This window comes from Schistocerca piceifrons, chromosome 1 (assembly GCF_021461385.2).
Source record: "Schistocerca piceifrons isolate TAMUIC-IGC-003096 chromosome 1, iqSchPice1.1, whole genome shotgun sequence".
NCBI classification, from domain to species: domain Eukaryota; kingdom Metazoa; phylum Arthropoda; class Insecta; order Orthoptera; family Acrididae; genus Schistocerca; species Schistocerca piceifrons.
The window spans coordinates 637,827,693-637,850,658 of NC_060138.1; the positions used below are offsets into that span (position 1 = coordinate 637,827,693).

The 22,966-nt window shown below is 37.5% G+C and overlaps 1 protein-coding gene across 2 annotated transcripts in view; it reads right to left on the minus strand.

Moving 5' to 3' along the window:
* LOC124805065 (TBC1 domain family member 9) overlaps positions 1 to 22,966 on the minus strand; it is a 170,275-nt gene that overhangs the window by 75,648 nt on the left and 71,661 nt on the right. For both annotated transcript variants that reach the window (XM_047265501.1, XM_047265493.1), the window contains exon 15: positions 3,100 to 3,255. In XM_047265501.1, the coding sequence (XP_047121457.1) occupies positions 3,100 to 3,255 (156 nt within the window). The remainder of the gene's footprint in view (positions 1 to 3,099; positions 3,256 to 22,966) is intronic.

Below are 22,966 nucleotides of genomic sequence, written 5' to 3' on the forward strand. Positions count from 1 at the left end.
TTCCATGGTGCAAACAAGCTGAAAATATCTTAGCTAAATGATTTATGCATTCCTCATCCATCAGCTTTAGAACATCGACTGGGAGGTCATCGCTACCTGGAGTAGTCCCTTTTTTTCATATCGTCTATTGCATGCTCGACTTCTGATGGAAGTATTTCTGGAATTTGGGAGACAGAAGCATCCAATTCATCTAGGATTAAGGTATCATCATTAATTTTACTGTATAGGTTAGTACAGAAATTTCCAATATATTCAAAAAAATTTTTCTTGTCTGTAATTCAGCCTTGGTCTGTTCTAATGCTACTAGCTGATTCCCTCAAATCATAAGCATTCACTTGGCTTTCTTTAAACTACATTTATTCTCAAGACTGGCTTTTAGCATGTCTTCTTCATACATCTTGATGTCATCTTTCATGCTCTTTCTCAGAGCTTTGCACAGCTCTGCACATTCTATCATATCTTTGTCCGTATCAACTTTCATTCTTCTTCTCTTGTCCATCAAACCTGTTGTTTTATTTGTCAATTTCTTGGGTTGGTTTTGAGATTTACATAAGCCACCCACTTCTTCAGCTGTCATAATTAGTACCTATGATACTACTTCTGCTTCACATTCTTTTAATTTTCTCTGAATTCTTTCATGAAATTTCTCTTTCCATTCTTTAAGACTTTTGACATTTAAAATTTTACTTTTTCATTTAATTAGTTTTAATCTTTCATATTTTGTATTAAATTCAAATCTTATTCTTAACAATCAATGACCAATGCTTGTCTTGAACCTTATTAACACAGTGAAATCTTTAATGTTTTGAGACCTATTGGTAAGAATGAAGTCTATCTTGTTTTTCATTTCAAAGTTAGGACTCCTTCAAGTCCATTTGCGACTTGGGTGCTTCTTGAAAAACATTCATAATAGGTGTTTTCATGCATTCTGCAAATTGTACCAATCTCTCACCTCCATCATTTCTTTTGTCTATTCCATATTTTGCCAACAACCTTCTTTATATGTTCCAACTTTGGCATTAAAGTCTCCAGTTATGAATTTATAGAAACAATCTCTGCCTTTCCCATAGATTTCCTTCAGACAATCGTAGAAAGATTCTTTCTCTTCATCTGTGTGAGTAGACGTAGGTGCATATGCTTGAACTATTTGGATCTTATACCTGTCTGATATTTTTAGGACCAAGCATGCAATTCCGCTTGAAATTCCTTCTAATACTGTCATCATACAGACATACTGGAAAATAAAAGTTAAAGTCTAAAATCTAGAAACATGTAGCAAAGTATTAACAATTCAGAGACTGCTCACTGATGTCAGTTTGCTTCACATACAAAAAGTAATCAACTATGGAGTGCCACTTTTGCAACATAACATTTTTCATTATTTCTTTATCCATAAACCCAATCATACTGGACACTTCATTGAAGCTGGTTACTCTATCACCACAGAATCTCAATTCTTGTTGATGAACATCCCTAAATTTATTGCCCAGCCTAGCTTCCCATATCAAAGTGACAAACCACATCTTTCACAACCTCTCACTTATCCACACTTCATTACCATATGGATTCCTACTCAACACTCCTGATGTCACCACCTTATAAATCAACATATCTCATGCCCATAGCCTTGCCACAACCAAACAGCATCTCCTCCAATGTCCTACTGACCCGAAACCCACCAAACAAACTATATCCTTACCCATAACTTCTTCTCCTTTAAGGCGAAGATATACAGACAAATCCATGATACAGTCAAGGGAACCCCCACATGTAAACCTGTGTATGAGCCACCTAAAGAAACCTTCCTGGTGCACAACATCCAAAATCTTTGGGCTGGTTCAAACTGATTGATGATATGTCCAATATCTGTTGAACTAGGTGTCCACACAAGCTGTCCTCTTTGCTCCATGATCTCACGATGTTCTCTACTAACTGCTTCACTTGATCATCTGCAGCTGATGATGGCTCCACAAGAATCTCTGTCATCATCAAGTCCACTAACAATCAACATTAGCTTCATTTTGATAGTTGTCATCCCTTCCAGAATAAAATGTTTATCTTCTATAGTCTGGCCACTCCTGGATGGAGCATGTACACTGATGAGGAATACCTTGCCCAATAGTCTGAACATCTGACTAAGGGCTTCAAAGACAGCTATCGCCCCTCAAGCACTGTCTAAAGATTTCCCGCACATGCTCTTAATCCTTTGACTGCTCCCATGAACCATCTGCAATGTAACAATCTTGTCATTGAATATCAACTCTGACTAAACAACTGAACCATATCCTATGTCAGGATTTCAACTACTAGTCATGCTTGGAAATGAAGAATAACTGATCCACAATCCTCCCCAATCCAACTGGTGCCACATTCCTATCCTGTGTGCCTGCTTCCTTCTTACCCTTCTGTCAGCCACCCTCCGTTCTATACCTATATCCCTTTTGCCTCCTCCAACCAACACAAGACCTCACCTCAGTTGAGCTGCAGTGCCATCACAGTGTTGACAACCAGAACAATGTAGCTGTGAAGGTGTATGTGTATTGAAGCAGCTCTGAAGGAGGATTCACCCAAAACCTAACAACATTCTCAGTCTCAAACAGTTTGGCTTGCTGAGCTTGTTTGAGACTATAACTGAGTGTAGAGTAGTTAGAGCCTCTGATGTCACCAGCATAGGAAGACAAAACATTAGGCAGAGAAATATGCCTAATGTACTTAAAACAAATATCACCATAAAAATGTGTCAGTCTCCTTCACTGTCTGTCAACAGCTAAGCACTTCAGTTAAACCATAAGTTGTTATCTTTATATGTTCCATTATTTATAAACTACCCTGGACCTTCCATTAACATAGCCATGTGCATGTTTTGTATGAAAAGTGTTTTTTCAAAGAGAGTAGATGTTTGCATGAAATCAGATTTCTGATTTTAGAGTTGATACAGAAATTGTCATCGGACATCAAAATATCAGAAATCATATATTACTGATGCCCCCTACCTGATTTGACACCGATGTGAACAACTGAACATCTTTATCGAACACAGTTGTAATAGCCTATAACTTGAGAAAAACAATTAAAAAACACTGAACAAAACACACAAACCTTGTTCACTTGTTCTGCATCCTTGTTGCGACTCACAGAATGCCCTTCCTCATTATACACACCCTCCAGATATTCTCCCAGAAGTTGCATGGCTTCTCCATCATCATGGCAAGACAGTAGCTTCTCCTGATTGGCTTCCAGCACAGTCAATGCTACCTGCATGTTTACAAACAAATTAGTATTATGAACTGATTAATAGCTGTGACTAAGATGATTTATTATCACTTCAGCATTTCAATATACTACGAAAATCCGACTGGCAAGACTGTTTGGGGTTTTTGTCAATATGGCCAACTCTACATTCTGAATTTTTTCCTACCTGTGAGAAGAGATGGTTGCTAATAGGAACTTTTATGAATTGTGAATCACATGCAGTATTCTCTTCACCATAAGAATAATACAAATATAAACATTTTGCCATGTATTCTTTCGTGTTTGCTGCTATCTCATTTAAATCCTGTCTGCCTAATAAACTACGAAACTAGAGTGAGACAACAGCAAACGCGGAAGAATATACATATCATGTCATGTTTATATTTGTATTATTCTTATGCCGAACAGTGATACAGTCAGAAATGAAGCATGGCAATTGATTAGATTTTTAAATCTAAGATGACTCTAATTTCTGTGGAGAATGTGATGTACTAAAGAGACGTCTGCAAAGATTTTCGAATGGAGAAAAATTTTCACTAAACCCTCATTCAGAACATCTGCTATCATATGCAGTCTGTTATTTGGTTCTTGTTGATCATTATCAAAGAAAGCAGCAGTGTAAGTAACAACAAATAGCCATTGTTTCGCTAACGATACAATCCCTCTTTTTTTTTTTTTTATTGTAAGCGGTGGTAGAGCGCACAAAAGCAAGCCATGCCGCAAGCGGCAACAGGCCGCAAGTGGCAACAGGCCGCAAGTGGCAACAGGCCGCAAGTGGCAACAGGCCATAAACACTCATTATCAGAATGCAACAAACAATGCATGACACAGTACAGTAATGCATTTTCAGCTTAGAGTCACGTAAACACCTATAACAAAGAGAACGGCACTTATAAGATCAAAGAAAAATAAGCAATCAATTCAAACCAGACGAAGCACGTGAAAAAGGAAGGGTACCCGTATAAATACGGATGGAGTGACTGACGCATAGCAATGGCTACCTGGTAAAGCTTAACTGCTAAGCTTACGACTCGAACCAAACTACTGTAGCTGTATCGTCATTCATTCGACCTAAGTTGTCTCTCATATTAACATGGACCCACTTTGTTTCGATTTGGAGGTGAGGCCTAAAACTTTTCTCTCCCCTTGAATTTCGAGTCTCATTTTTCAGGTGTGGCTTAGATTCGAGTGCGGCTTAGATTCGAGTAAATATGGTAACAGGGAGCAACTCCACAAAGTGTGTATTTTGGTCAGAGAATCAACCAAGCATTTTGTGGATCATATTAGCAAAGTTAATGCTACCATCTATGAAGTCAGTAAGAATAGTTCACACAATGAGATAAAATTGTTTAAAAATGGACAAAGGACATAATATATTATTTTTTGAAGAGGTTGCATGATGAAGTAGGCCAAGCAGGGAAGACATTTGAAAGAGCAACACAAATAGCAGTTCAATTTGTTGAACTGCTTTGGAGATCTCAAATTAATCACAAACCAGATCACTGTGTGTTCGAAGTGTAGTTGAGAACCAGCTGTCATGAGAACAGACAACAAAGGAGAACTTCTTGTAACAAAAACATTCAATGTTTTATCTGTGGAGTTCAAGGACATATGATAAGGAAACATATGAAAAGACACACAAGACCAAAGACGAAAAGCTTTCAGAGGAGTATGCTAAATAACAGAGGGGCCAAAAGGGCTATTCCTATTTCTGCACCAAGAAGCAGTAGTTACTCTGATCTCCACTGACGACAGTTCCAAAGGTCTGCTCAGTAACACAGCTTACCATGGGAACAATTTCATAGTTGACCCAAGGGCTGACATTTCTCTGATGTGGTGCCAAACAGTCAACAAAGCGAGTTTATGGCGGCTAAGCTGTATTATTAAAAGGTCAAATGGCAACTGGGTGCACAATTACAGATCAAGATAAATGTGTGGCAGAAATGCAACTGATAAGGAGCACAGAAAAAGGCTACAAAGATTTATGGGGATTAGATTTTCTAATATCTCACCCCTCTCAGATCAGTGTAGCTGAAAGACAAATCCAATCTGATCATAACAATTATGGCTGCAGTTAAAACCATAAGGTCAGATGCAAAGGAATGTTAGAGATGCTGTGGGAATGCGCAAACCAAGTATCGACACAATAACACCATTACAAGCTGATGTACATTTGACTGAATGTGAATGCAAAACCCCCTCCCAGGAACAAGAAAAACATTGTATATCGAAATGAAGATGCCAAAGTGCAGTGGAAGTAATTTGTTATTAAAAGAGTCAGCAGCAAATGGTGACTTGCTAGTCCAGAGACACTGCTATATAACAAGAACTGTCAATATCACTGAAGAAGAGCCAAAAGGCGAACAGGGTGTTCCATTAAGAATTGGTAATATTAGTATTGCAGAAGTGGAACACTGCGAAGAACTACTGTTGCAACAGTGCTGAACACAGATTCACAAGATGTGACAAGTACCTACTAAGGAGTAAGATGTACAGGTAGTAAATTATTGTCCACCTAATGACAGTATGAAGAAGTGACAAAGCATTCTAACCAATCGTACAAGAGATGCTTACTAAATTAAACCTTTTGTCGCCAGCAGACCAAAAAATAATTTCCCCAGTGCTACTTGGCTTCTCTAATATTTTCTGAGAATGGAGTAATATTCCAGCATGTCCCTTAGTCCGACACAGGATACATATGGGAGGAGCAGTACCCATCAGTCAATGACTGTACATAATTCCATATAGTCAACAAGCCTTAGTAAAATAGGTGATTAATGACAGCTGGAAGCTGGGTCCGCTGAACCTGGAGAATGATCACATCCACCCTGGGTATTGCCCATGGTACTTGTCAGGAAAACACAGAGAAGAACATTAGTAAAAGTTTTATTGTGATTAGAGGAAGATGAATTCTGTAACATTACTGGGTATTCATTCATTGTCAAATCAGGTACACTTCTTGGATTATCTTGGTTCATGCAAACTCATCTTTGTTTGTGGTTTAACCAGTGGGTACAATTGTCTGACTATACATCCAAATGACAGGTCTAACACCATTTAACATACATACAGATGTATACAGGTATAACCGTATTCCTTTCGATTTTCAGAATGAGTCAGCAACATTTCAACGACTGGTGGATACTGTCCTCTGAGGATGAATGCCCACACAATGTCCAAGTTGTCTTGATGTTTGTATTTTCAGCCAAGACATACAACAGCATGCAGTATTGGAAAGACTGCACAGTGAAAAATCTTTTCCTATCCATGTCAAAATGTCATTTAGCTGTACTTGAAGTAGAATATTTAAGACACAGGATAACAGCAGATGGAGCCCAACCTAATTTAAAACCAGTAGACGCTGTGAAAAATTATCCAGAATTGGTGAATGAGAAAGATCTGCAGGCATTCCTAGGCCTTGCACATTTTTACTGGAGATTCATTCAGACATATGCCGATTTAGCACACATGAGAACAAGAACTCAACAAAGGAGCAGTTTTTACTTGGAGTTCCAAACATTCACTATCAATGCAAACACTAGAAACAACTTTGATGCCTTCTGTATTGGCTTATCCAGACTTTGAAAAACCATTCGTCTCGGTTATCGACACATCTAATTTTGCAGTCAAGGAAGCCTTATCATAAGAAATCGACGAATAACAGCATCCAGTTTCATTCTCTTCTTGCCTCTAGAACAGAGCCAAATGCAATTACTCAACTACAGAAAAGGAATTCTGAGCACCTAGCTACAGCATAACCTGTAACTAATGTTTCTTAGTTGGCTGAGAATTCACTGTAGTAACACGTGATGTAGAACACAAATAGTTGCTAAAAATATAGGATCCCTTCAGTAGATTAGATACACGGAGCTTGTGTTGAAGTATGCACCAATTCAACATATTTCATTGATTTGGAAAACTACAGAGCAATGTCAAAGGATTAAATAGGAAAGTCAAGAGTATATGTGTGGATGGATATGTGCGTGTGTGCGCAAGTGTATACCCGTCCTTTTTTCCCCCTAAGGTAAGTCTTTCCGCTCCCGGGATCGGAATGACTCCTTACCCTCTCCCTTGAAACCCACATCCTTTCGTCTTACCCTCTCCTTCCCTCTTTCCTGATGAGGCAACAGTTTGTTGCGAAAGCTTGAATTTTGTGTGTATGTTTGTGTTTGTTTGTGTGTCTTTCGACCTGCCAGCGCTTTCGTTCGGTAAGCCACATCATCTTTGTTTTTTGATAAATTTTTCCCACATGGAATGTTTCCCTCTATTATATTAAAGTCAAGAGTATGTTTCACAAACAGCAGGGCAGAGGAACTAATGAATATGCAACAGGCCGACATGCAGTGTCAGTCCTGGAAACAGTATCCTAAATTCAAAGTACAGATTTAGTAATCATTTAGTAAAACATTTATGTATTAGAAAGGATAAAGTTATAAATGAGACAGAACCAGCAGTGAAGCACCATACCAAAAGCTGGCCACAGCCAAATTGGTTACTGACTGCCAGTTATCGCATAATTTTAAATGATAATACATGATTGATTTAATAATTCATGCAACGATAACCATGCCATCATTATTATTGTATGAAATAGTTTTGAAAAATAGAAATAATGAATCTTCTCTCTTTTATGTATGTTAAATGCCATGGTTCATTTTTCTCAGGGTGCTATCACCAACAATAGCATACATATCCCAATGTGAAGACATCTGTCCTACCCACGATGGATTAAAATCCTTTTTAACTTTTACTCAATAATACATTTAAACAATTCTTAATTATTTTTTCTGAGCGGCTGGATGTTACAGGATAGCTGCCTATGTGCAATGGCAGCGTAAGCATTTATTGATATTGTCATTAATAAAAAGTGTCCCTCTGGCCTAGTGTGAATCGCAAAATATTGCAGGATGCCGTTTTCAGATTATTAAAATTATTCCTTTTATACTTTTAGTATTATATGACTGTTGGAAGAACTTACATAATTTTTGTCAATAATGATGTCGCTACAGCCTTGAGCCTACAAAGAAATGGCCAGGGCAACATTCAATTATTACATACTGAATCATATACAGGATAGGTACTAGCTACTCACAAAAATGTGCACTACAATTATTAATCTCATATTTATTCAACAAAATTATATTCCTGCTAGAAATAACTGCATCAGTTACAGACCATAAAAATTTAACATCTGTCAGCGAGGACTGCAGAATTGACAAGACAGTGAAATAAAAACCACTCATCCTTATACAAAAATAATATTTATAAGTCTGATAGCATAGATAACTCTTCTCCATTGTTAAGTCTCTGCAATTTATTTCTACTATTTTTTACCAGAGGCAATGTTACACAGTTGACTGTGAAGTCAGCAGCTTCGCAAATGTGTCAATGAAGAAAGGCAGCACCTACTGACACCAGGCCGGTCTACAGGGAGTACTGCAACTGAGTTATCACCCCTCTCCAGACTATTCCATGAGGCACTCCAACACCACTGTTACAGTGACATCAGCAGGGAGCAGCAGTATTTAAGTGTGTTTGAACCAGATCTTTATCGTCAAACAGCTGGGCAGTTGTATGATGTTGAGCCTGAACGGTTCAGCGCTGCACTGATGATGCAGACACCTCTACCTCCACGGGGATGCAATTGCTGCTGCCTGCTACCCTGTGCTGAAGAAAGCCACAAGTGGTGCTTGCCTGCTGATGTCAGCACAGTGGCAGCATACAGAAGAATCTATATCAGCACTGCGCTTCCTCAAATGCGCATACACGCTGCTCATTGTACACCATCACTTGCAGCCACAGGGCCGGAATATTACAAGGCAGCACCAAACCACACCAGAAAATAAGAGTACACTCAGGAGACTGTAAGCTGGGTAAGTTAATAAAGCACCATTGGTTTGTCTGCAGCTTTCTCATATGTCACTCTGTCTCCCAAACCATCTATGGATCCTACAATGCCCATGGAAGACTAGCACATCCTGGCAAGCAAGATTTATTCATTCCCACCTTCTGCACCATTATAGTATTGATTTACATCTTGATTACTGTAATAGTGAGGGATTATAGTGTACGACAAAACATGAATAAGCTTCTAAAGCTGAGTAGTACTCTCCCCAATTTCCAAATGTGTATGCACATATAATATTTACAAAATTTTTGCTAGGACCTATTCTCAAAAGGATGTAGGTATTTATAGCTGGAATCTCGTTCCATAGTGACACAGTGTTTAAGCATTTTATTTAGATCCTTCCCAGTTAGTCAAATTAGTCCTTGTGTAAGCCTACCATGCAGCAAGAATGGTGAATTACTGGGAATCATTACATCTCATTCCAGACAAAAAGTAAGTCAGGTATTTTATTGTTTCCTGTAAATCTCTGTCTTCACAAGCTCTTTAGTATCAAGGAATGCATTGTTACAGATAATTATTGGTTTTATGTTTAATTATTTAAGTATTGATTATTATTATTATTATTATTATTATTATTATTATTATTGCTGTTGTTATGGTCTTCAGTCCTGAGACTGGTTTGATGCAGCTCTCCATGCTAATCTATCCTGTGCAAGCTCCTTCATCTCCCAGTACCTACTGCAACCTACTTCCTTCTGAATCTGCTTAGTGTATTCATCTCTTGGTCTCCCTCTACGATTTTTACCCTCCATGCTGCCCTCCAGTAGTAAATTGGTGATCCCTTGATGCCTCAGAACATGTCCTACCAACCGATCCCTCCTTCTAGTCAAGTTGTGGCACAAACTCCTCTTCTCCCCAATTCTATTCAATACCTCCTCATTAGTTATATGATCTACCCATCTAATCTTCAGCATTCTTCTGTAGCACCACATTTCAAAAGCTTCTATTCTCTTCTTGTCCAAAATATTTATCGTCCATGTTCCACTTCCATATATGGCTACACTCCACACAAATACTTTTAGAAACGACTTCCTGACATTTAAATCTATACTCCATGTTAAGAAATTTTTCTTCCTCAGAAACGCTTTCCTTGCCATTGCCAGTCTACATTTTATATCCTCTCTACTTCGAACATCATCAGTTATTTTGCTCCCTAAATAGCAAAACTCCTTTACTACTTTAAGTGTCTCATTTCCTAATCTAATTACCACAGCATCACCAGATTTAATTTGACTACATTCCATTATCCTCGTTTTGCTTTTGTTGATGTTCATCTTATATCCTCCTTTCAAGACACTGTCCATTCCGTTCAGCTGCTCTTCCAGGTCTTTTGCTGTCTCTGACAGAACTACAATGTCAGCAGCGAACCTCAAAGTTTTAATTTCTTCTCCATGGATTTTAACTCCTACTTCGAATTTTTCTTTTGTTTCCATTACTGCTTGCTCAATATACAGATTGAATAGCATCAGGGAGAGGCTACAACCCTGTCTCACTCCCTTCCCAATCACTGCTTTCCTTTCATGCCCCTCGACTCTTACAACTGCCATCTGCTTTCTGTACAAATTGTAAACAGCCTTTCGCTCCCTGTATTTTATCCCTGACATCTTCAGGATTTGAAAGAGAGTATTCCAGTCAACATTGTCAAAAGCTTTCTCTAAGTCTACAAATGCTAGAAATGTAGGTTTGCCTTTTCTTAATCTATTTTCTAAGATAAGTCATAGGGTCAGTATTGCCTCACGTGTTCCAACATTTCTACAGAATCCAAACTGATCCTCCCTGAGGTCAGCTTCTACCAGTTTTTCCATTTGTCTGTAAAAAATTCATGTTAGTATTTTGCAGCCGTGGCTTATTAAACTGATAGTTTGTTAATTTTCACATCTGTCAACACCTGCTTTCTTTGGGATTGGAATTATTATATTCTTCTTGAAGTCTGAAGGTATTTCGCTTGTCTCATACATCTTGCTCGCCAGATGGCAGAGTTTTGTCAGGACTGGCTCTCCCAAGGCCGTCAGTAGTTCTAATGGAATGTTGTCTACTCCCGTGGCCTTGTTTCGACTCAGGTCTTTCAGTGCTCTGTCAAACTCTTCACGCAGTATCGTATCTCCCATTTCATCTTCATCTAGCTCCTCTTCCATTTCCATAATATTGTCCTCAAGTACATCGCCCTTGTATAGACCCTCTATGTACTCCTTCCACCTTTCTGCTTTCCCTTCTTTGCTTAGAACTGGGTTTCCATCTGAGCTCTTGATATTCATGCAAGTGGTTCTCTTTTCTCCAAAGGTCTCTTTAATTTTCCTGTAGGCATTATCTATTTTACCCCTAGTGAGATAAGCCTCTACATCCTTACATTTGTCCTCTAGCCATCCGCACTTAGCCATTTTGCACTTCCTATTGATCTCATTTTTTAGACATTTGTGTTCCTTTTTGCCTGCTTCATTTACTGCATTTTTGAATTTTTGTATTTTCTCCTTTCATCAATTAAATTCATTATCTCTTCTGTTACCCAAGGATTTCTACTAGCCCTCATCTTTTTACGTACTTGATCCTCTGCTTCCTCCACTATTTCATTCCTCAAAGCTACCCATTCTCCTTCTACTGTATTTCTTTCCCCCATTCTTGTCAATCGTTCACTAATGCTCTCCCTGAAACTTTCTACAACCTCTAATTCTTTCCGTTTATCCATCTCCTTGAATTCACACCTTTTTGCAGTTTCTTCAGTTTTAATCTACAGTTCATAACCAATAGATTGTGGTCAGAGTCCACATCTGGCCCTGGAAATCTTTTACAATTTAAAACCTAGTTCCTAAATATCTGTCTTACCATTATATGATCTATCTGACACCTTCTAGTATCTCCAGGCTGCTTCCATGTATACAATCTTCTTCCATGATTCTTGAACCAAGTGTTAGCTATGATTAAGTTATGCTCTGTGCAAAATTCTACCACGTGGCTTCCTCTTTCATTTCTTACCCCCAGTCCATATTCACCTACTACATTTCCTTCTCTCCCTTTTCCTACTATCGAATTCCAGTCACCCATGACTATTAAATTTTCGTCTCCCTTCACCATCTGAATAATTTCTTTTATTTCATCACACATTTCATCAATCTCTTTGTCATCTGCAGAGCTGGTTGGCATATAAACTTGTACTACTGTAGTAGGCATGGGCTTCATGTCTATCTTGGCCATAATGCGTTCACTATGCTGTTTGTAGTAGCTTACCCGCACTCCTATTTTTTTATTCATTATTAAACCTACTCCTGCATTACCCCTATTTGATTTTGTATTTATAACCCTGTATTCACCTGACCAAAAGTCTTGTTCCTCCTGCCACCTAACTTCACTAATTCCCACTATATCTAACTTTAACCCATCCATTTCCCTTTTTTAAATTTTCTAACCTACCTGCCCGATTAAGGGATCTGACATTCCACACTCCGATCCGTAGAACGCCAGTTTTCTTTCTCCTGATAACGTCTTCTTGAGTAGTCCCCGCCCGGAGATCCAAATGGGGGACTATTTTACCTCCGGAATATTTTACCCAAGAGGACACCATCATCATTTAATCATACAGTAAAGCTGCATGCCCTCGGGAAAAATTACAGCTGTAGTTTCCCCTTGCTTTCACCCGTTCGCAGTACCAGAACAGCAAGACCGTTTTGGTTAGTGTTACAAGGCCACATCAGTCAATCACCCAGACTGTTGCCCCTGCAACTACTGGAAAGGCTGCTGCCCCTCTTCAGGAACCACACGTTTGTCTGGCCTCTCAACACATATCCCTCCGTTGTGGTTGCACCTACGGTACGGCTATCTGTATTGTTGAGACATGCAAGACTCCCCACCAATGGCAAGGTCCATGCTTATTATTATTATTATTATTATTATTATATTTCTTTCCTTTCTCAGATGTTCTGTCTGGTTAAAAATGGAAAGTGACGCGGACCTTGATCAAGCGTGACTTCCTTGTAACTGTATGGTATATGTTACATTGCATTTAGGAACTTTCGGGTAATTGAACATGTATCAATAATTACAGATTTCTGTAGTTGTATATATACATTTGGATGTAGCTGTATTGCGCTGATGTACTGGTGGATATTGTGTGGTATGACTCCTGTAGCTGACAGTATAATTGGTATCCTGATGCCACATGTCCTTGACTTCTACAGCCAGTTGGATGTATTTTTCAATTTTTTCTCCTGTTATTTTCTGTATATTTGTTGTATTGGGTATGGATATTTCGATTAGTTGTGTTAATTTCTTCTGTTTATTGGTGAGTATCATGTCAGGTTTGTTATGTGGTGGTATTTTATCTGCTCTAAGGTTCTGTTCCAGTTTAATTTGTATTCATCATTCTCCAGTACATTTTGTGGTGCATACTTGTATGTGGGAACGTGTTGTTTTATTAGTTTATGTTGTATGGCAAGTTGTTGATGTATTACTTTTGCTACATTGTCATGTCTTCTGGTGTATTCTGTATTTGCTAGTATTGTATATCCGCTTGTGATGTGATGTTTCTATTTGTTGTATGCAAAGTCTGCATTTATCTGTTGTGGTATTGGGATCTTTAATAATATGCTTGCTGTAATATCTGGTGTTTATTGTTTGATCCTGTATAGCAATCATGAATCCTTCCGTCTCACTGTATATATTGCCTTTTCTTGGCCATGCGTTGGATGCGTCTTGATCGATGTGTGGCTGTGTTAGATGATACGAGTGCTTGCCATGTAGTATTTTCTTTTTCCAATTTACTTTCTTCGTATCTGTTGATGTTATGTGATCTGAAGGGTTGTAGAAGTGGTTATGAAATTGCAATGGTGTAGCCGATTTATTTATATGAGTGATTGCTTTGTGTATTTTGCTAGTTTCTGGTCGTTCTATAAAGAATTTTCTTAAATTGTCTACCTGTCCATAACGTAGGTTTTTTATGTCGATAAATCCCCTTCCTCCTTCCGTTCTGCTTAATGTGAATCTTTCTGTTGCTGAATGTATGTGATGTATTCTATATTTGTGGCATTGTGATCGTGGAAGTGTATTGAGTGCTTCTAGGTCTGTGTTACTCCATTTCACTACTCCAAATGAGTAGGTCAATATTGGTATAGCATAAGTATTTATAGCTTTTGTCTTGTTTCTTGCTGTCAATTCTGTTTTCAATATTTTTGTTAGTCTTTGTCTATATTTTTCTTTTAGTTCTTCTTTAATATTTGTATTATTTAACCCTATTTTTTGTCTGTATCCTAGATATTTATAGGCATCTGTTTTTTCCATCGCTTCTATGCAGTCACTGTGGTTATTCAATATGTAATCTTCTTGTTTAGTGTGTTTTCCCTTGACTATGCTATTTTCTAACATTTGTCTGTTCCAAAAGCCATATTTATATCATTGCTGAATACTTCTGTTATCTTTAGTAATTGGTTGAGTTGTTGATTCGTTGCTGCCAGTAGTTTTAGATCATCCATGTATAGCAAATGTGTGATTTTGTGTTGGTATGTTCCAGTAATATTGTATCCATAATTTGTATTATTTACGATACTGGATAGTGGGTTCAGAGCAAGGCAGAACCAGAAAGGACTTAATGAGTCTCCTTGATATATTCCATGCTTAACCTGTATTGGCTGTGATGTGATATTACTTGAATTTGTTTGGATATTAAGTGTGGTTTTCCATTTTTTCATTACTATGTTTTTAGGAACTGTATCAATTTAGGATCTACTTTGTATATTTCCAATATTTGTAGTAACCATGAGTGGGGTACACTATCAAAAGCTTTTTGGTAATCAATATATGCATAGTGTAGCCACCTTTGTTTAGTTTTAGCTTGATATGTCACCTCTGCATCTATTATCAGTTGCTCTTTACATCCTCATGCTCCTTTGCAACAGCCTTTTAGTTTTCCTTTAAAATCTTGTTCTGTGTTGTATGTGTCATTAATTTCTGTGTAATGACTGAAGTTAATATTTTGTATATTGTTGGCGGGCATGTTATGGGGCAATATTTAGCTAGGTTTGCTGTGACTGCTTGATCTTTAGGTTCCAGACAAGTTATTCGATGTGTAAGTGTCTCAGGGAATGTGTATGGGTCTGCAATTTAACTGTTAAATAATTTAGTTAGATGTGAATGTGTTGGGTGAACTTCTTTAGCCAGAAATTTGCTACTTTATCTTTTTCAGGGGCTTTCCAATTGTGAGTAGAATTAATTGCTCGGGTGACTTCATGTTGCAAAATTATCATTTCAGGCATTTGTGGTATCATCTTGTATGTGTCTGTTTCTGCTTGTATCCATCGTGCATGCCTGTTACGTTGTACCGGGTTTGACCATATGTTGCTCCAGAAGTGTTCCATGTCTGTTATGTTTGGTGGATTGTCTATTTTAATGTGTGTGTTATCTATTGTCTGGTAAAATTTCTTTTGGTTTGTGTTGAATGTTTGGTTTTGTTTCCTTCTATTTTCACTCTTTTTGTATCTTCTAAGTCGTTTGGGCAATGCTTGTAATTTCTGCTTCTTTTCATCTAATTGCTCTATCACTTCTTGTTGTGAGATTTTACCTAACTTTTTTCATTTTTGTCTGATATTTCATTTCTTATAAATTGTGTTAGCTGTCCGATGTCTTTTCTCAGTTTTTCTATTCTGATCTGTAGCCTGTGTTGCCATGCTGGTTTTGTGGGTTTCTTCTGTGTGTTGGTTTGTTCTGATCTCTGCCTAGTGTGTATATTTAGTGTAGTGAGTGCTCCTATATAAACCAGTAGTTTTAACTCTTCCATAGTTGTATTTTCATTTATTTTGTTGTGTATGATTGTGTTGATAGTTGTTGTTGTTGTTGTTGTTGTTGTTGTTGTTGTTGTTTCGACTTGTGGGTTATTTGGCGGTCTATGCAAGAATGGTCTAATGTCTGTATTTGCGTCTTTGTATTCTATATATGTCAGCTGAAATTTTTCTTCTATATCTAACATGTGTGTCACTTCGTGTTCTATTTGTGCTTGTTCTGGTGGCTGTCTTTTAAGATTTCGTTTTCCTCTGATTTTTAATTGATGCGTGTTATTTTGTTCCAGTATTTGTTGTACTTGTTTGATGTTTTCTAATTCTGACTGGGGTATCCTGTTATTTTTTATTATGACACGGATCTGATCAGCTAGTCGTCGTTCTGCTAAAAATTTTAATTCTGGATATCTGGTAATAAATGTTGTGTATACTTGTGATCTGTATCCACTTGTGTTGGTTCCTAAGTTTGTTGCTTGGTAATAACAGAACATGAGGTGTCTGTTAACTTCATCTGACCATCTCATCCTCTGTCTGTTTTCCTTCTAGGGTGGTTGCAGGAAGCATATCCTGCAAAACACCTCTATTTGGATTTAAATCATTTTCCGTGTGGCTAGCAGTGTCATTACCATTGTGGGCGGGCATAGGGTTCAAGGGTCATCCCCAGCCATGACAGCGGTTGTGCGAAGCTTCATTAGTTCTGTCCTGAACCAACTAATCACACTAAAAGGGGGGTTAGCCCTATTAGTGGTTTGTTCTTTTCGTCGCCTTTTACGAATGGCAGAACATATTATTATTATTATTATTATTATTATTATTATTATTATTATTATTATTATTGTTGTTGTAGATGAAATGTTCCTCCAATTACCTACAAAGTATTATTCTACTGCAGCTCATTACTGAGGGCACATTCTCTCTGAATTCTCCACTTAGAGTGTTATTAACCCTTTCAGACCCTCTGGCTAAAATTGTGTACATGAACTTATACTGTGTCTTAGTTGCAACAGAAGTACTTTTCCCAATGGAAACCTCATGTATGCATTTGTGAATTTTCAGCCCACTCATCATGCGCAAGTACTGCCAATTGTTGGAAATCACTATGAAAATATTAGCAAGGCAACAGCGTGCAGCAGCTTGAGTCCACCAGAAATCACAAAGGTGGTCAGTTTGCTATATAATACAGTATAATTGAATATATTTGTTATTTTGCATGGTAATTATTGAATGATCATTTTACTCTTTATTACAATACAGAATATTTTGTAAACAGTTATTTCGTTCCATAAAATGAAGCCAAGTGTACAAAGTATGTTTTGAAAATGAGTACATTTATATAAATCTTGCATCTAAAATCACTTAAGCCATTAAAGAGTAAAGTAGTTCATTCTTTTCTCAAGAAAAAACTCAGGTCTGAAAGAGTTGAGTATAGTAAACAATGCCAAACTATATGTAACATCTCCCCAAGGCTCTAGGCTAATAACAGACATTCAAGTATTACAGACTTATGCCTATATCTACCATTCAAGTTACCTCACTGCTGCAGGAGACATGCCACCATCCTTCAGCTCCATCACCCTCAGAGCTCCATGGCCCATGCACACCTGCCTCCTACAGCTTCACCACCACATGAGCTCAGTGACTGCAACTTGGGCCAGTTGCTACAAACTTGCAAAGGAAATTATTATTGTAAAATTTTTGTATTCCCACTTGGTATTCTTTGCTCCAGCAGCCCATGTACCCCAACATATGAAGTCTTAGCACAGGCAATACCTCTTCCATGGAAGTCACTGATTTGCACTTGCGTAAACTATTCCAGGGAAGGGGTTATGAGTTCTGCAAGCCACTACCAGTCTAGGTGGTACCAGTACTTCTTGGCTACTTAAAATTTTCACTTCTAGTACCCCTATATGACCTCTTGGGGGCCATGTGCTGGGTAGAATCATCAGCACAGCATAAAGGTTTTTTGTTCCAGTACAATGCTGGCCGACAAATTTTCCTCACAGCCTGTCTGAGTGAGTAACAGAGAATGTGGCAGGAGAGTCACGTGTTGGTTGCAAGGTGTGCTAGAGTGGTTGTAGACAGGTCTCTGATCTTCGCCTCAGCAAAATCTGATGCCCATCCTCCCCACCTCATCCTGATGGTTCTCATTCCTGGACAACATCTGCCATGATCCTCCTGACTGGCTGGTGGCCTGTTCTCCAGCTCCAGAATGCATCAGTATTTTTTCTGTATACAGCAATATATTTTGAATATTGATCCTGGAGCCTTTCTTTTCGATTATAATTCTCTCTGAAGACTCACTTTCTTGATAAAAATCCCACCCATCAGTCAGCACCTGTACTTTCAGTTTTTTTCACCAATAACTATGAATATATTAAATGACAATTTCTTAGTTAAGTTGTCCATGTTTTTAACAACTTCTTTGAATGATGCACCATGTTTTGTAATACTTTGTACACTTAAGTGGTTGCCTATGTTGTCCTATAGTAATTTCCTATAGTTTCTTCCATGACTATCACTTATGACAAAATCTTTTGTCTTGTTGAATATTTGTTGCCAATACATTACATTTTTGTTTTCCAACATTCAATGAATTATTTAGTTCATGATCACATAACTCATGTGCTATAACTTCATTGCTAGTATCCTTATTACTAGCTACTTCAGGTCTAACAATTTTCAAATTTTCACACACATCATAACTGAGATCTTTCATTATAGCTTCCTCATAGTGACTTACTAGTGTTTTTTAATATATTATTAGAAGTAATGTGACACTGTTTTCTTCTTGAAGCACTTTCTTAGTTTCATCCTCGTGCATCACCTTCGTTCACATTTCTGGAAAATGTGATATTAACTGGAGTGTGATCATGTGGGACATCAAATGAAATTTGCAACTTGACTAAGGATTTCTTGGCAGGGAATACACAGCTCTTTATTTTGGATGGAGTGTCCTTAACCACTGGTGAAGTAACTAAGTGTGTGCCAGGGAAGTGAGATAGGACTATTTCTGTTCATACTGGATATTCACAATTTGACAGTCAATACTAACAGTTCCTCAGACACTTTGCAAATGATGGAGTTTGTATAATGAAACACTGTCTGAAAACCTGACAAAGAGAGAGAGAGAGAGAGAGAGAGAGAGAGAGAGAGAGAGAGAGAGAGAGAGAAAAAAGAAAAATGCAGTCACATCTTAATAAGCTTCCAAAGTCATGCAAAGATTGATAACTAGCTTTAAATGATGAGAAATTTAAAATCCAAAGACATAGTATTGTATTTCAAAATTCAGAGTTTCATAGTTACAAATCAAGCTTGTTGTCAAGCATGACTTTTTCAGATGGTTTCATCAAAATCCAACATTTTCTGCTGTTAGAGGTTACTGAAATGTACAGACTTTTGTAAATCTCTTTTTTGCTGTCAGTCAGTTAAAATGAAGTCTATAAATGCAAACTGCGTGTTGTTTCTGAGATACTTCAAGGGAGACTAACAAATTAGTGGTCTACAGAACAACATTAATTTCTGATTATTGCCCAGTTGGGGACAATTTTGTCAGGGAGAAGATTGCAGTAAAAAAGTAGGCTGTTAAACTATAAAATGGATGTTAATACATGTGATTCAGAAAATGGTATACAAGTAACCGAGGGCTCAGGTGGTAGGAAGTGCAGATCGAGAGAGGAAACATGATCGAGAGAGGAAACATGCAAGAAGTCCAACAAGAAAAAATAATGCTGGTTATTGCCTGTTCACATGAGCTACCAGACGCCCTAGTGAGCCCCAATGCCTTACTAAGAAAGGAAAGCAGGACAGCTCATCTTTCTTATGATGATATCACGAATTTTCATCATCATGCAAATAGTCTAAACAAAACTGATCCTGATTTATTATTATTATTAAAATACACGATAATCATATTAGTAAAAATCAGGAACATCAAGAAATAAGGAACGTCAAGAATATTGTTTTGATAATGTACAGCACAACAAAGAAAGATGGTCAGACATTAACTGTATGTGCTGCAGCATTTTATTTCAAGCAACATCAAGGATGCCCAAAGACAGACTCTCCAATTTGGCCAATGAATTTTATGCAACAGAAAAGTTACCCACTGAAAACCGAGGGGGAGAATGCAGCACTACAAAATATAAGGAAGCTACACAAGCTATCATAATATCAAAACAAACAGGTGTATAAAAAGTCACTATTCAAGGCAAAAGTTTCGAAGAGGATATTTACCATGCAAGCTGAATACAGTCAAAATGTGGAAACATTTCTGTAAAAAAAAAGTGAAGTGTCATTGCTTCCAATTTGCTCTTACTGAAGTACGAACATATTTTCTATCACTGCTTTAATTTATCATTTAGAACTCCCCACACAGATACATGCTCAAAATGCAAGATTGAAATTGAAAAAGGAACAAGATCTGGACAAAAGGAATCACTAATAACAAATCACAGGTTGCACAAACTTCACGCAAAAAAAATTCTATGCAATAATGAACAAGGAAAATCCAAATGTAGTTTAAGTATGATTGGATATACAGCAGAATCAGCCAATTCCATACAAATAGCTGGTGCTTTATTTCCCTATTTGTGATCACACCTATATGCTTCCTGAAAGAGCGCTTGGTACAGTGGAAAAAAGACTACAAAAAAGGAAGATATTCTTTCACAGACTGAATACTATAAAATGCTGGAACATTGTGAAGACTGGGAAGCAGAGGTATTGTTGCCAGTACCTGACACTTATAATGGAAGTCCTGGAAAGGTTGAGGTACAGAAATGCAGAAAATGTAGCCAGGAAGTCAAGAAAGCAGCCACCTTGGAAAAGAATAAAATGGTCATCAAAGAAAAGAAAATGAATGTATTAAAACTTGATAGGCATTTTAACATACCAGTAAGAGCAAAAGAATTTTATAAGGACACTACTGAAAGTATAGTACTTCAGTACATTACTTTTATTTCTATGTAAAATGAATAAGAAAGTAGTTTTCTCTCTAATTAATGTTAAAGGTAAGAACATAATTACTTTGGATGTGCATATTAACAAAACTGACTTCCATCTTTGCATTTATCAACTTCTGGAGAGAGAGAGAGGAGAGAGAGAGAGAGAGAGAGAGAGAGAGAGAGAGAGAGAGAGACTTTGTTCCTCTATTCTTGATGTAAACATTGAAAATTTTAGAGAAGCCAAACACACAATCAGAATAATGCCTACAAAAGCAGTGTACATGTTAAATTCTCTGATTTACGTGAACAGTATTTTGTATGCTATTTAAAAAATGTGTTTCTCAAAAATTTACTTTTTGTGTTTATTGACTTTTCAAAAGACACCCCCCAACTAGAATCAGTCAATTCATACAAATACTTGAAGGTACAAATTTGGGGGATATGAAAAGGAACACTCACTAACACTCAGTTGTGGGTAAAGCAGATGATAAATTGGTAGGATACTGGGAAAATGTAATCTGTCTAAAAAGGAGGTGCTTAGAAAGCACTAAAGCAAACCAATCCTACCAATAGTGCTCAAATTTATGAGACCCATACCATGTAGAGCTAACAGGGGAACACACAAATAGATCAGCACACAAGGTCAGTGTCTTGTTTGACTAGTGACAGTATGTCACGGAAGTGCTTTTACAGACCAAGATAGGTTTAAAAACATAAATTCTTGTCCTGCTGAGAATGGCCCTTTCTGATCATGATGCTCAGCTAGTTACAGTATATGACATAGCTCCATTCAGTAATTCAAAACTACCCTCCAAAGCTGTGCGTTCAATTAATGACTCAACAATAGAAATTTCAGAGAAATCTTAAGCAGTTAGACTGGGATGAGGTGTACAATGAATCTGATGCTAATTTAAAATATAACTTGTTTCATGATACACTTTTAAGAGGATTTGAAAACTGTTTCCCCAAGAAAGTAGTTAAATCTAATTATAAGAACTATGCAAAAAACCTTGGCTTACTAAAGGAATAAAAATATCTTGTAACCACAAAATGGAACTGTATCTAACAACAAGAAAGATTAATGACCCAGAAACAGCCAAATATTATAAAAACTACTGTGCTACATTAAGAAAGGTTATTAAAAAGTCCAGAAGCATGTCTGAAATTAATACCTCTGATAACAAAATCAAAACAATTTGGAATATTATTACAAGGGAGACAAGGCAACCAAGAGTACAAGATGATGGCATCACCATCGAAGTGAATGGAAACTTGATAAACAACAAGCCGAAGTCGAAAACATTTTGAATAATCATTTTTTAAATGTTGTAGAGAAAATATGATCTAAACGTTCATTAGAAGAAGCAAGGCAGTTAATGGAAGAGGCCTTACCCACACCATCTGATACAATTCGACGCGCAGGTCGCCGAAGTGGCATCAGATTGAAAAGACCTGCACCAGGCGAACGGTCTACCCGACGGGAGGCCCTAGCCACACGACATTTCCATTTATATCTGATAGCAATTGAAATTCCACCCACTCTCCTTCTGAAATCAGGAAGATGATAAACTCTCTCAGAATAAAAGCTCACATGGAATTGATGGCATTTCCAGCGGGATAATAAAAGCTTGTTCCCAAGAAATAAGTGGGATTCTTAGCCACATATGTAATAGCTCTCTGAAGCAGGGTATTTTACCAGACAGACTGAAGTATGCCATTGTTAAACCACTGCATAAAAAAGGGGATACGTCTAATGTTAACAACTACCGCCCCAATCTCTCTTCTGATTGCCTTATCCAAAATTCTGAAAAAGTAATGTACTGTAGCGTAGCTTCACACCTTTGTAAAAATAAAGTTTTAACAAAATGCCAGTTTGATTCCAGAAGGGTTTTTCAACGGAAAATGCTATATACACTTTCACTAAGGAAATACTAAATGCTCTGATTAACCGGAAGTCACCATTGGGATTTTTTGTGATCTATCAAAGGCTTTTGATTGGGTAAATCATGAAATACTTCTAGATAAGCTCAAGTACTGTGGTATGGATTGGACAGTGCTCAAATGGTTTAAATCGTACCTAACTGGAAGAGTGCAGAAAGTTGAAA